Genomic DNA, 13,688 nt, shown 5'->3' on the forward strand with positions numbered 1-13,688 from the left:
TCTTTCTTTAGTGTGCATTTCTTCGTGCCTGGTGCTTGAATGAAATTTGTTATTTGAGAGAAAACCAGAAGCATCAGAAATGTACTCGATGCCTCTCATGGTGAGGGGCTGGGCTGTTTAGGGGCGTGTTTGCACAGCACTCGCCTAGAAAGGCTCGCTAGCTTGTGCCACGCTTCCCAGTGCCAAGAGTCATCTCGGACTTGGAAGCAGCACAGAGATATTCTCTCACTGCTGCACCTAACAAGTACTCCTTTCCAGAGGAAGGGATCTCCTTGCAGAGCCAAGCCATCTGAGGGTCAGCACTGGGCCCGATACAGGAATACCTGATGAATACAAATGTGACTCGTGCCAGTTGCGAGTCATAGTCATAGCCTACCTTGAAACTAGAAATTGAGAAATGACTAGTTTCATTTGAGCAACATCGCTTAAAATTGGTTAAAATTCCAGACTGCACTTTCTGTCTCCTCAGTATTTTATGTCTTGTTATAATGGCACAGTAAGTAATAGCTCTAACGTGCTATGTCTCTTGACAGATCCCATCCTGCAGCATCACGGAGACGGGTCACACATTATCGGCTCATCGTTGGGCAGTCCCGACTCAGAAGATTCAAAGGATGTTGAAGATTTAGTGAGCTGTCACTGAGAAGCAGTCATCGTGTCCGTTTTCTATTGACCATGTTTGCATTGTAAAATTAGTACAACCCCTGTGCCACATTTCCAAAGAAAGCAGTCGGTCCGTGTTTTTAACCAGAAACTTTCAGTTTGAAATGAGTACGGTGCACTTTCTCTGCTCAGGCTATTTACCTCATTTGTAAAGGGTTACAGAGCAGCCAACCGAAGCCTGACGTACCGCGTCTCAGCCAGGGTGTTTCAGTGTTTTAAAGAAATCTGTTGCAGTGCTCACTGCTGGGATCCACGTGGTCAACTCTGATCTGACTTGTTACTGGTGTGCAGAACCGCACATCTGGAAAAACTGGGCAGAAGTCAAGGATTGTGGACCGTAGCCTCTTAGTGCCGCAGCAAGAACGAGTTTGCACATGTTTCATGAAGAATGGGTGAGGATTTCTGCACTTACTGACTCTTGTAATACATGGAGTAAGAGACTGTTACATTTCAGGAAGAAATGTATTCCATCAAAGACTTCAGGGAGCGTGGGCAGCATCATGGAGGAATGGCCTGTGTTCCCATCTCATCTGGCTTGTTAGTACGTCTACAGCATAGGAAGAAGACACAGATGTTTATGGGACTTGCCTGGTCTGCTCATTCCTGAGGAGTCCGTTGCTGGCAACGGATGGAGCTCAGAAAGATCACTTGTGGAATTCTTTTTTTATTTTTTATTTTCTTTTCTTTCATCACTACAGCAAGCTAATAAAAAGGGAAGGGCTATGAGAAAGGGAAGCTACTGGGACCCGCCAGCCTCGCCCCCACAAGCTCGTAACTTCTTTGATTGTTGTGAGTAAGGCGGGAACATTTGACTCTCTCACTGTTTACACGACACTACCAGCCACCTCTCCAGAGGTGATTTATGCAGCAAGTCAGTAAATGGGGGGGGGGGTGGGTGGGTGTGGAGGTGGCAAAGTCTTGGAAAAAAAAAAAGCTCTGTGAGAATTTGGGCACAGCGCCCCGAGGCAAAGGAAGCCAATTAATTCCTACATTCAAGGGTTGAAACAGACACTAGGCTGAGCAGCAGCCTGTTAGCTAGGGATTGAGAGAAAAAGCTATAGAAACTAAAGACTCATGTATAAATTATTTTATTTATTTCTGTAATTAGCTCTTCATAATCAAGAGTTGGTCTTTTTCAGTCTGTGGTTTTTGTTAATGTGAAAAATAAGTTGTAGTTTCAAATGGTTGCCTAGGGAACAGAAATAATTGTATATTCAGTTTAAACGAAATAAAGAGTATTTGTCTTACGTAACTGTAAGATGCCATTTATTTATACTGCTACAGATCCTTGCAATGCTGCAGTTTATTTGTACAGTAATAAAAAAATGCAGTTTTTTCCAAAATGAAAAAGCTTGTGCCATTCTGAAACATCAGTACAACTGGAATGTTCATTAAGTGCAACAGTAGCTCTTCAAAAAAAAGCAGAATGTCACGTCTTATGGCAATAATTCTCCCCAACAAGAGGGACATTACATATACATTTACATGAAAATCATGTACTGATTTCTCCTTGCACAACCCGCTTCTCTCCTCTCAGGCTGATTGTCCTCACTTAAACGTCTTGGGTAGCGCTGAGAGCTGAGCTGAAAGCAGTCTGACACAGCAGCATCGTTGCTGGGTATTCCCAATGTCCATCATTTGCCCACTTCATGGAAGTACAGGTTGGCACATATACATAACATGACGATAGAAAATAATATATAGTAAATTAGGTTCCTAAATTTAGGTTCCAGGTCTCCTTGTCGATACCAGTAGATCTAGAAAAGAGGAGGAGTTTGTATTAAAAGGCCAGGTCCTTCTTCTGAGGAAACTTTCTATAGTAACTGAAACACCAGCTTCCAGAAGTTGGTTTGTGGTTTGGGGATTATTTCTTTTTCGGTAAAACAGCCCAGCTTCATCTGATTAGAGAAGACTTGGGTGTAGAGTCCAGCGAATTTTCTTAACAATTAAGAAATACCACCTACGTTTTCTTAACATGCTTGTGGAATACACAAACACGAATTTGGCAAGGTGTTTCCTACCCAAAACCATAGCATAGTTTGGGTTGGAAGAGACCTTTAAAGGTCATCTCGTCCAACCAAACAAGGCTGTTCGTGAAACTAGGGTGCCACATTGGCTACGAAGACATGGGTTATCTTGTCAGCTTTGTTGAAGAGGGTGGGTTGGTTGGTTTTGCTTTTAAATATTCAAAACTGTCTACACGCTGGTTGATGACGACACACGTCAGGTTTTGCACTGCATGGTCTACCTTGGGCAGAGTCATGGCTACCAGCTGTAGAATCAGAAACTAGTACTGACTGGGCAACGCAGAGCACCTTCCCAGCTTACCCAGCAGTGAGGGGCCGGGACCGTTCAGGTCACAGCTGGAGGAAGGAGAACACTCTGGGTAAGAAAAGCTACAGCAGAGGAGGGAGCCACTGAGAACTCCGACCTGCCCCTTCCCTTGGCCAACGCTTGGGACCAGCTCTCTTGGGATGCTGCAGCTGTTGAGTAGAGAAACCTCTGCCACTACCCAGATGAAATGCCACCTGCTGTAGCTTCTCACCACCTCTTGCTTCTCACCAACTCATCCCCTGTGCCTGAAAGGCCACTGACTTCTACAAGTGCCCAGCTGTCCCCACCGTTGAGTGGGGAGCGTTTTGCTCCACCCCTAGTCTTCTGCAGGGCAATCCATCTCTGCATTCCCATCTCACTGCTCTGCTCTCCGGGTTCCTACTTTATGTCTCCACTGGCAGCTACAGGTGACACTGTCACAGAGGTGACAAGTCTGGCATCACAGCTGGTCTGCAGGCGTTGGCTTAGTTCACACGCTTGCTCTGCCGTGAACGCGAAACTGCTCACCACTCCTTCATTGTCAACTTGTTCTATGGAGGCAGGAAAGCTTCTCTAGGAGAGCGTAAAAAAGGAGGCGGCGCCACGTAAAGCAGATTTTACTCGGATTTCACCCTCAGTCACGCACTCAAAAGCTTGCACGGCAGCCGTGGCGGTACTTACAAGTATGCCGGCAGAAATGCAACACAAGGAGATGCAGAAAGCGAAAAATATATTCACAGGTTTTGGAGGTAGTTGCGGGAAGACAAAAGCACTGATTAGTGTGACCTGTATGGAGGAAAACAAAGGTGAAGACTTCGCTCTCTCCAGAGCTGCCAGGAGAAGAGGCTCTCCCTGGCAGCCGGTGAACCGCAGCGCTCGCGCCCACCTCCGCACGCCCCTCCCTGCTCTTCCGCTCCCACGGTGAGGAGAGGTGGAGGGAAATGTAAAATTCTGGAGGAAAACTGCTTTGACACAACTGCAGACTTAAGGGGTGGGGAAAAAATGAAAGCTTTGCTCCTCTGGCTTGTTGCTGGAAACCATCCTCCAGATACCCGGAGAGCCAGCAGGCGCGGGGGGACACGCTGCCCGTGTAGGACCATCCCTTCAGCCAAGCTTTCCACCAGCTGGAACCTTGGCTGTCCCTAACGCCTCCCTGCACCTCGCCTTGCCGACGATGGTGCCACCACAGGACTGATGCTCTCCAGTCGTGATGGCGTTGGGTTCATCTTTAAAGCTTGGGGAAGGCATAGCTCGAGACAAAATGAAAACTTTGGTAAAACTCCTATAAGCCATAAATAGAGGGAAATAAATCATAAATAGAAGGAAATAAAGAGAGGCGAACACGTTCTCCTGGATCACAAGCACATTGTCATCTCACCCAGCCTCACGCTCAGCCGGGAGGGACAATCTGCCCACGGACTTGGGGCTTTTTATTGCACAACCGGAACTTAAAAGATGGCTTGAAGAAAGGTATTCTCCTTCCCCTCTCCTCAAAGAGTTTTGAAAGACAGATGCGCCCCAAAGTGACTACCTGGGCCCCAAACTGCAGCCTGTTCGGTCAGTGAAGCTTCACCACCCGTTTTGGGGAAAAATTCTGGTTTTCACCCCGTCACCTAAGGGAGGTGCGAACCGCGGGATCGAACAGGGGATACTTACTACAAGCAGCAAGGACGTTAAGCCGCCAACGACTAGATTGATGACTCTGTCCTGCAGAAGAGAGAGGACAGTTACACGCACGCCTTGCCAAAAAAAATACCTCAAAACCCACATAAAACAGAACGGTACTGGAGACTGCCGAGAGCAGCACATCGGCCAGGCCCCACGTCATCCCCAGCAGCGCCATCGAGGCTCCCGGGCCAGCTCTGCCAGGCGGGAGGGCTCTCCCTGAGTCCACGGACCTCAGGGAGGTTGTACCGGCTGCGTCCTTGGGCAGCGGGTTTGCTCCCCTGCCGCTGGTTCCTTCGCTACAGCCGCATCGGTTACAGTTGTGCAAATCCTTTTAAAAAACATTTTAAGAAGTGGGAGTGCGCCGGCGGAGGTTGTCAGAAAAAGCTTGGTTTAGCCTCAGCGCCTGAGAGTGAACTCAATGGTGTCTTCGTTCTGGCAAGGAGGTGAAGTGTCCCCCCCCGCCCCAGCCCTGCCCCCCAGACACCACCAGACCTGAGCACGCCTGGGGGCGGCTCTGCTTGGATGGACAGATATTCCCCCCCACTTCTTTCTGCTACTCCCCATCCGTATCAAACGCTTGGCTGGGAGGGGGCAACCCTGTGGCACCTGGGAAGAGGTATCCCTCGGTGTCAGCATCACAATCCCACCCCAGATGGCATCAGGGCAAGGACCAGCAGTGACGCCGGGCTCAGGGGAGCGCCCAGGGCAGCACCCCGGTACTGACGCGCTCGCTGGAGGAAGAAACGATTTGATGCAAAAGGAGACCGTTCCCATCCCCGCCGGGATAGCTGCCTCCCCCCTTTCTTCAGGGCGCTGCTCTGAGTATAAACGTCTATCGCCCAAGTCGGACTGGGTTGTGTGCAGCCAGGGGTAACCCCCCCCTAGGGCTGGCTCCCCGGGTAAATGCTGGAAGAGCAGCAGGAAAGATGCGCAGAGGAAAAACCCAAAATTCAATTAATTATACTGAGAGTCATTAAACAGGTACGATTAAAAGAAAGTGAGAAAAGGAGAGTCACTGGTGAGAGCTGAGGCAGCATCTTGTCCAAAGACATCCCAGCCAGCGGGCAGGACAACCCAGGTTTCCCTCCACCTGGTCTTGCACCCTTCCTTCCGCTCCTGGCATTAAATTTTGGAAGCTGATCTGTTCAGGGAGAAGGCCCAGGTTGTGAAGAAGTACCGCGTGGCAGCAGCGGGGCAGGAGGAGAGAGCAGAGCACGCAGAGGAGAAGGCAGAAGACCACCAGCCCTGACCCGAGGCTCGGTGGAGCTCGGGTGCCGGTGCCTGGCCGGTGGCTGTTGGGTCCCTCCAAGCCCCGAGGGAAAAGGCCACAGCAAGATGAGTTTTAAAACCTTCTATTAGCCCCTGGCTCCTCAATGTAAAACCAGCCCCGTTGTGCTCCTACAGCTCAGAGGTGCCAACCCTGGGGGCATGGCGGTGGCTGCGGCAGCGGGAGGTGACCCACCTCCACAGGGCATGGTCACCAGCACCCTCTGCACAAAGGTCCTCCTCCAACCAGGCACAAACCCCTTCTCCTCACCGGCGTTCACCCACGCGGTGTCGGCGACGCGACGGCAGCCTCTGGGAGCCATCCACGAGGTACCCACCACCCACCCGAAAACGGAGCCAAGAGAAATAACTCCAGGTAAATAAGCGAGAGGGCGGAATGCAAGCGCGCTCCCTCCAGGAGAGCACACTGCGGCGCCTCGGCTGGGCTCCTCCACCCAAGCTAAAGGTAGTGTTGAGTTCTTTAGCTGATTTAAGGTAGATGGTACGCGGAGGGGTCCCTACCCCCACAGCAGCTCCGGTATCGGGCCCTGCCGGGAGAGGACGGCGGTTTTGCTCTGCCTGGCCCTGCAGACCCATCTGAGCCCACCAAGGTGGTTTTACAGAGGGGGACCGGAGCTTGCATTTGGGCTCAGCTCCCCATGGACCAAAGGGGTGGCCGGAGGCGAGCAGCTGGATCCCTTCTCCCTTTGTGCCGTGGGGAGATGGGTTTCGAACAGGGACGGGAAAGCCGAGGGGCCGGCTGCGGAGCCATCCCATACAGCTACCCCAGCAAGGGCACAGCCACAGCCTGCTCCCTGCAGACAGCCCGGCAGGGACGGACACACGGCCACACACCTGCGGACAGGAGACGCCATCCAGAAACTCAGGCATGATTAGTTTTCTCCTAATTAACTACAGACTTGGAGGGCGGCAATTTCCAGATGGGAAGAATTCACCCGTTTTGCCAGGACAGAGACTGTTCTGCCGGGAGAAAACGAGGGGGTCGGCCTCGGCGGTGACCACGGAGCATTTCTCTCCGCCTGTTGTACGGGGTGCAGGAGACAGCGTCCCCCCAGCACAGGGATCTCTCATCTCACGCCACCGAGTGACGGACATCACAGCGACAGCCAGATCCGGTACGGACGCCGGCAGCGGAGCGGCTTTGCCACGTGGCAGCCATTCCCTGCGGGTCAGGGCATCCCCTTCCCCACGGTCAAACCCGCGGTCACTAAAATTTTCCAAATGCGACACCGGCAGAAGAAGGTATTTCAGGATCCGCGGATTACAGCCACTGATCCTGAAATCCCAGGCTTGGCAAAGCGGCGAGAGGCTGTATTCCCCGGTGCCCGCTGACACCTCAGCCCCAGGCAGCTTAGCACAGCAAAAAGGTTAAAAATACACAAGCAGAGGCCGAGACGGCTAAAGGGATTGGGGATGACGGAGCCTTTCACCTCCACGCCGCGTCCGAGCGCGCAGCCGCTGGTGGACACCGACCGGGCACGGCAGAAACGGGCTGGAATGAGCCCTGTGTCCCACAAGCCGCGGCAGCCAGGTGACACAGCCAGCTCCTGCCACCAGCACGGCTGAGGCAGGGAGGATTTTTCTCCCGCATCACTATGTATTCCCTGGCTCTGAGAGCGGCTGGAGTAAAAAGATTACAAAGAAAAAAAAAAACAAAACAAAACAAAAAGAGGATGAGCACGTGTGCTGCTCCCTGCCTGGCCGGCGCTGCTGGGAGGGCACCTGCACCGGCACAGGGCACTTGGACACGGACACTAACTCCTGAGACAGCTCAGCAGCGTGTGATAGAATCATAGAATCACTGAGGGGTTTGGGTTGGAAGGAACCTTAAAGACCATCTAGTTCCACCCCCCTGCCATGGGCAGGGACACCTCCCACTAGACCAGGCTGCTCAAAGCCCCATCCAGCCTGGCCTTGAACACCTCCAGGGATGGGGCAGCCACAGCTTCTCTGGGCAACCTGGGCCAGTGTCTCACCACCCTCACAGTAAAGAATTTCTTCCTGATATCTCATCTAAATCTCCCTCTTTCAGTTTAAAACCACTACCTATCGTCCTATCACTCCACTCCCTGATCAAGAGTCCCTCCCCATCTCTCCTGGAGCCCCTTTAGGTACTGGAAGGGGCTGTAAGGTCTCCCTGGAGCCTTCTCTTCTCCAGGCTGAACAACCCCAACTCTCTCAGCCTGTCCTCACAGCAGAGGGGCTCCAGCCCTCTGAGCATCTTTGTGGCCTCCTCTGGACCTGCTCCAACAGGTCCATGTCCTTCCTGTGCTGAGGGCTCCAGAGCTGGAGGCAGCACTGCAGGTGGGGTCTCACCAGAGCGGAGCAGAGGGGCAGAATCCCCCCCTGGCCCTGCTGGCCACGCTGCCGGGGATGCAGCCCAGGATGCGGGTGGCTTTCTGGGCTGTGGGCGCACGTTGCTGGTGGGTGTTGAGCTTCTCATCCACCAGCACCCCCAAATCCTTCTCCTCGTGGCTGCTCCCCGTTCAGCCAGCAGCTGGTTCCCCAGAAGGGCAATGAATCCCACAGTTCGGCACTGCACAAGCTGCATTTCAAAACAGGAGGGTTTCTGGCCTCTCCTCCGACTCCGGGGAGGGTGCTGCAGGGCCTGGAGGCACCCAGCCGGCCCCAGGGAGCTGCTGCGGCACAGAGGTCTCCCTCCAGCTGCCTCTGCGTCAGGAGATGAGGTGAGGAAGGATCAAGTCCTTTCAAAGCAGGAGAGCACAATCCAAGATCCTTCAGGGTTTGGGTCAGGGTTACTTCGAGCAAGAGGGAAACTGAGGCAGGACTGACGGTGTATCCGCAGCACGGGCTTTGACAGAGTGACAGCCTTGCTCTTCACCCCATTCCAGCTTGGCACCTTGCATAGATTGGATATTAGGAAAAATTTCTTCACCAAAAGGGTTATCAAAGATTGGAAGAGGCTGCCCAGGGAAGTGGTGGAATCGCCATCCCTGGAGGTATTTAAAAGATGGGTAGACTTGGTGCTGAGGGACATGGGTTAGTGGTGGGTTTGGCTCTGTGAGGTTGATGGTTGGACTCGATGATCTTAAAGGTCCCTTCCAACCTAGACGATTCTATGATTTTCTATTCTATGCTTCGGTCCTCCAAGTCAGGGGCTTTTGGGCTGAGCCCATGGGGAACAAGCTCCCGGCAGAGGCTTGGCCAGGACGGGGGAACAGGCTGGTCCCCCGGAGGGTGGGTAGCTGGTGGCATCTCTGCAGGCATGACAGAAAAGCCATTTTTATGCCTTACATCAGCAAGTCCAGATGGTCGCAGCAATTGCAGCCCGTTGCGGCCGGAGGGGACACCTCAGCCTAGTGCCGGATTAAACTACGCGGAGCAGCGGACAGTATATCGCAGTACACGAGAAGAGCTGTGCTCACTGCCACGCTGGCCACCCTCCCACTTCAAGACAGAGAGAAAGGCTGTTGTGCCCTCAGCAGCTCCTCGTTCCCGTCTTGGGGTGCTCAGCCTCCTTCCCCTGCCTTCTGCTTCCAACCCACAGCAGTTAACGCTCACGCGCTTGTACTGAAACGCTCCCATGGCGGAGGAACCCGAGCAGCTTCTACTTTCAACTTCCTACCCAAGAAGTCCTGCATCTGTGAGGCTCTGTCTCCTCTTCATCACCTGACTGCTCATGCCTTTGCTTTGCATCATCTCCTACCCGCTGGCTGCCAGCGCTGCATCCCCAGGAACCACAGCTCAATCCACCAGCCTTGTCTTGCTCTGCTCGCCCTTCCCACCAGAGACCTCTTTGGTACCAGCTTGTCCCCAGCCTCTGCTCAGCAGCTGACACAGGAGGGCAAGCGTGGCAGGAGCAGCTGGACCACGGCAGGGGAAAAAGACCAACGCTGCTGCTCAGCTCTCTCGTCCCCACAGGGTGGCTTTAGCCTCAAAGCCACCAGCTTGGAGACCAGGAAAGCATAAGAAGAGGGCATCCCCATCCCCACCTCCACATCCATCGCCAACCGCCGGCAAGGGTGCAAGGCCCCTGATTTGCGCATGGGGCTTCCTGGGGCACAAGCGTTGTCCCTCCCTGAGGCCTCATGTCCAGTCCGAGCAGAAGGTCCCAGTTTGCTGGAACCAGCCATCACTTGGAGATCCAAAAGCAGAACCAGGGCATGGGCAGATGCGCTTCTCCCGGCAGACTTGCTCCCATTTTAAGGCAAACTTTAGCTTCACCGTTTCCAAGACAGAACATTTCCAGCTCCGGACTTCACCAGCAACCCCAGAATCACGGAGGAAACCACCCCAGCCCAGTCCAGCGATCCTGTGTCCGTCAGACATGGCTACGGCAGCGAGACACCATGAGCCACCGCCGGTCCCATAGGATGGATCACAAAAACAGCCACAGGAGATGGGCGGGGGGTGATGTGCAGGACACTGGACCCCCGTTCAAGCCCAGGAACTGCAATTAGCACCCCGTGTTGATGATTTACCGCGAGTGGAGCCTCAACCAGAAGGAGACGCGGGGGTCAGGGATGGAAGGCTTGGCCTGGGCTGGAAAATTCGGGGTTTGCCCACCGGGATCACTGCCTGGCTCCAACGGCACAGCCCAGTCCCCAGAAGCCCCCACCTCTGGAGGCTTCCCAAAATCCCCGGCCAAGGACCATCCACCGCGACCCCGCGCAGGGCACAGTGGTGACGGTCCCCTCGTCGCCAGCGCTCCCCATCAAGGCTGGCGCCCGCTGGCGGGCGCGGGGGGGGGAGACGACCCATCCCCCCTCAATTCATGGATGTCCTCCACTCATGTCCCCCCTCTTCGATGTCCTCCTCCTATCCCATACCATTCTTTTTTCCCCCCAAAATTTAGCTGCTATCACTTTATTTATATTGTCATTAATCGTTATAATTTCAGCAGCATTTCCAAGTATTAAGGGGGGGGGGCGGGGGGCTGATGAATTTCATACACTTTTGTGACTAACTCCGCACGATTTCACCCCTCCAAACCCACGTCGATGGGTCCTACCAGGGGACAAACCCTAAGCCCCCAACCGCCCCCCACCCAGCTGGAAACGGGTGGGCAGCGCCGGGTTCTGGCCATTCCCGAGGGATCCCAATGCCGGGGAGCCCCCTCCCCAGCGCAGCTCCCCCCCCCCATCCCCCAAAAGCCGAGCGGCACTACGGGGGATTGACACCTGAAGAGTCACCACCACGGGGAAAAAAATTAATTCCCAGGAGGGTAATTAAAACGAAACTCCCAAAAGCGGCTCCCCCCCATCCCCATCCCCAGCAAAGACCCCCCCCAAAACCGGGCGGGATGCAGCTCAGGGCTGGGGGGGGCTGCAGCCCTGAACCCCATTTTGGGGGGGCTGCGGGGCCACGCGTGGCTGGTTGGGGCACCCTGGCTGGGATGACACCACCACCCCCCCGTGCCCAAACCAGAGGGTCCCCCCGACCCCGGGGGTCTCTGCACCCCGAGCCCCCGCTCCCCGCCACGGCGGGGGGGGGGGGGGGGGGTGTCATTTGGAAGTTTATTTCTTTGACAGGGGGCTGTTTTGGGAGTTTACTCGGGGAGGGGCTCTGGCTTTGGGGGATTGCGTTGGTCTGGGTTGTTTTTTTTAAATTTGGGTTTTTTTTTTAAATTTGGGGGTGGTTTTTTTTTTGCTTGTTTGGGGTGTTTTTGATGGATTATTTTTGTTTTGAGGCGCTGATGAGGAGGGGTTTGTTTTTATTTTTTTATTTATTTTTTGGTTTATATTTTTTTACGGTGTTATATATATTTTTTTTTTCCTGCTAATTTGACAGGCTTGCTTTCTTTTGCAATTTTTTTTTTTTTTTTTTTGGGGGGGGGGGGCGCTCCTTTTATATTTTCCCCTTGGGCCGCAGCTTTGTTGTTGTTGCTCTACTAATTTTTACTGCTGGTTTTGTTTGGGGTTTTTTTTGCGGGGGGGGAGAAATATGAATTTTTTTTTATTTTTTTTTTTTTAATTATTATTGTTATTATTCGCCGGATTTGGGCAGGTTCCCGCCCGGCGTTCTCCTGCCTGCGGTACCCGGTGCTGCTTCTCCCGAGCCCGGGAGCTGCCGTTACTCGGGGGGGGGGGGGGGGGGGGGAAGAGGAGGGGAGGGAATCCTTCGTTCCTGGGGGGGGTATTTTCGTTGGGGTTGGTTTCAGCAGCGTTTTCTTGGCGGGGGTTAATTTTGCCGTTGCGGGGGGTGTTGGGGGTCCCCATGCGGGCTCCGGGCGGTGTTTCCCCCCCCCCGCCCCCCCCCGCCGCCCTTACCCTGGCCGAGGTCTCCCCGAAGAGCGGCCGGTTGTCGGCCCCGCCGGTGCCGTACCCGCGGGCGGCGAATCCCTCCATGGCGCGGGGCCGGCGGGGACGGGGGGGCTCGCCCTCATGCTGCGCCCCCGCTCCGCGCCGCTCCGCGACCCGCCGCGCCGCTCCGCGACCCGACACGCCCCCCCCCGCCCCCCCGGCACGCCCCGCCCCGCCCCGCCCCCGGGGGGGCTGCGGAGGGGATGGATGGGGGGGGGGAGGTTATACGCGTGTCTGTCGGCGCACGGGGGGGTGGTGGTGCCGGGAATTACGCGGGCGCGGAGCGGATCCGCGGGAACTGCGCGGCTACAGAGTCGCCAGCGCCGGCCCGGGGTCGGGTGGGGGGCAGGGGGGGGTCGGGGGGTGGGAGAGGAGTTGCGGTCACCGTGTCTATTAGTTGTTATATTTATTTGTTATCCAACAAAGCTGTTATTTAAACAAATCTCATTATTGATGGCGATATTGGGGTTTGGAGACATCAAGCTTTTATTTTTGTTTGTTTTATTTTTAGTTATTTTTTTGTTTGCTTGTTATTTTGCGTGGGGGATTGTTAGTTTATTTTGGGGGTTTTCTGGGGTTTTTTTTGTTATTTTGTTTTTGTTATTTTATTTTAGATTTTATTTTCTGTTTTATTTGGGGTTTTTTATTTTTTATTTTTCTTTTACTTTTTTATTTTTATTTCATTTTTATTTAATTCGTTTATTGTATTTTATTTTCTAGTTTACTTGGAGTTTTATTTATTATTTTATTTTTTATTTTTATTTTACTTTTTCTATTTTATTTTTATTTTACTTTTTGTATTTTATTTTTATTTCTTTTATTTATTCTATGTTATTTTTTATTTTGGTTTTTATTTTATTAGTTTAGTTTTGTTTATTTTTTAATTTTTTAATTTTTTATTTTTATTTTATTTTTTGTTTTATTTTTCACTTTATTTTTTATTTAGTTTGTTTATTTCATTTTATTTTATTTTCTATTGTGGTTTTTTTTATTTTAGGTTATTTTAATTTACTTTATACACCTGACACTGGCAGAGCTGAAAAATGAACTTGCACAGTCTTCCCAGTCGCCTGCATCTGTCACCTACATAAATCAGACAAAAGGGAGCGATTATCCCCGGAGCTGGGACCGGCGGCGGTGCAGTATTTTTGCCCTGTACAAGAGCCGAAGGTTTCGCTCGGCTTCACCAAGGGACACCCCCTGCGCTGCCTCCGCGTTGCCGAAAGCTGCTGCTGCTTTGTCAGAGCCCAAGGTGGGTTTAGCATGCGTGAAAGCCTGGTGATTTATAATTAATTTTTATTCCTTTTAATTACTCTTGTTTTTATTAATTGACATTTTTATTATTTTTATTTGATTGATTTTTTTATTTATTTCTTTTTATTAGTTTATTTTTATTAATTTACTTTATATTTTACTTTTTCTTAATTTCACTTTTTCTAACCCCAGCACTTGGTCTCACAAAGTATCTCTCCTCGCGGATGTCCCCAGCCCCTC

The 13,688-nt window shown here is 52.5% G+C and overlaps 2 protein-coding genes across 3 annotated transcripts in view; one reads left to right on the forward strand and one right to left on the reverse strand.

Annotated features, from left to right (window-relative positions):
- Positions 1-1,543, forward strand: part of DMTF1 (cyclin D binding myb like transcription factor 1) — a 30,522-nt gene extending 28,979 nt beyond the window's left edge. For both annotated transcript variants that reach the window (XM_063323573.1, XM_063323575.1), the window contains one exon: positions 534-1,543. In XM_063323573.1, coding sequence (XP_063179643.1) covers positions 534-643 — 110 coding nt within the window. In that variant the 3' untranslated portion in view covers positions 644-1,543. The remainder of the gene's footprint in view (positions 1-533) is intronic.
- A 250-nt stretch (positions 1,544-1,793) lies between these two features.
- TMEM243 (transmembrane protein 243) lies at positions 1,794-12,342 on the reverse strand. Its single transcript, XM_063323576.1, has 4 exons — positions 12,162-12,342; positions 4,633-4,683; positions 3,658-3,762; positions 1,794-2,420 (listed from the first exon to the last, which is right to left on the reverse strand). The coding sequence occupies exons 1-4, from the start codon at positions 12,237-12,239 to the stop codon at positions 2,298-2,300; spliced, it is 357 nt and encodes a 118-aa protein (XP_063179646.1). The 5' UTR covers positions 12,240-12,342; the 3' UTR covers positions 1,794-2,297.
- Positions 12,343-13,688: the final 1,346 nt, after the last annotated feature.

The sequence above is a fragment of the Chroicocephalus ridibundus genome, chromosome 1 (genome assembly GCF_963924245.1).
Source record: "Chroicocephalus ridibundus chromosome 1, bChrRid1.1, whole genome shotgun sequence".
In the NCBI taxonomy this organism is placed as follows: domain Eukaryota; kingdom Metazoa; phylum Chordata; class Aves; order Charadriiformes; family Laridae; genus Chroicocephalus; species Chroicocephalus ridibundus.

Bases quoted from the DNA above. Each gene is read 5' to 3' on its own strand.
- TMEM243 (XM_063323576.1), bottom strand. From the start codon at position 12,239: ATGGAGGGATTCGCCGCCCGCGGGTACGGCACCGGCGGGGCCGACAAC. The intron at 4,684-12,161 runs GTAAGGGCGGCG...TCTCTTCTGCAG, and splicing joins TCGGGGAGACCTCGGCCAGG to GACAGAGTCATCAATCTAGT. The intron at 3,763-4,632 runs GTAAGTATCCCC...TCCTCCATACAG, and splicing joins TAACGTCCTTGCTGCTTGTA to GTCACACTAATCAGTGCTTT.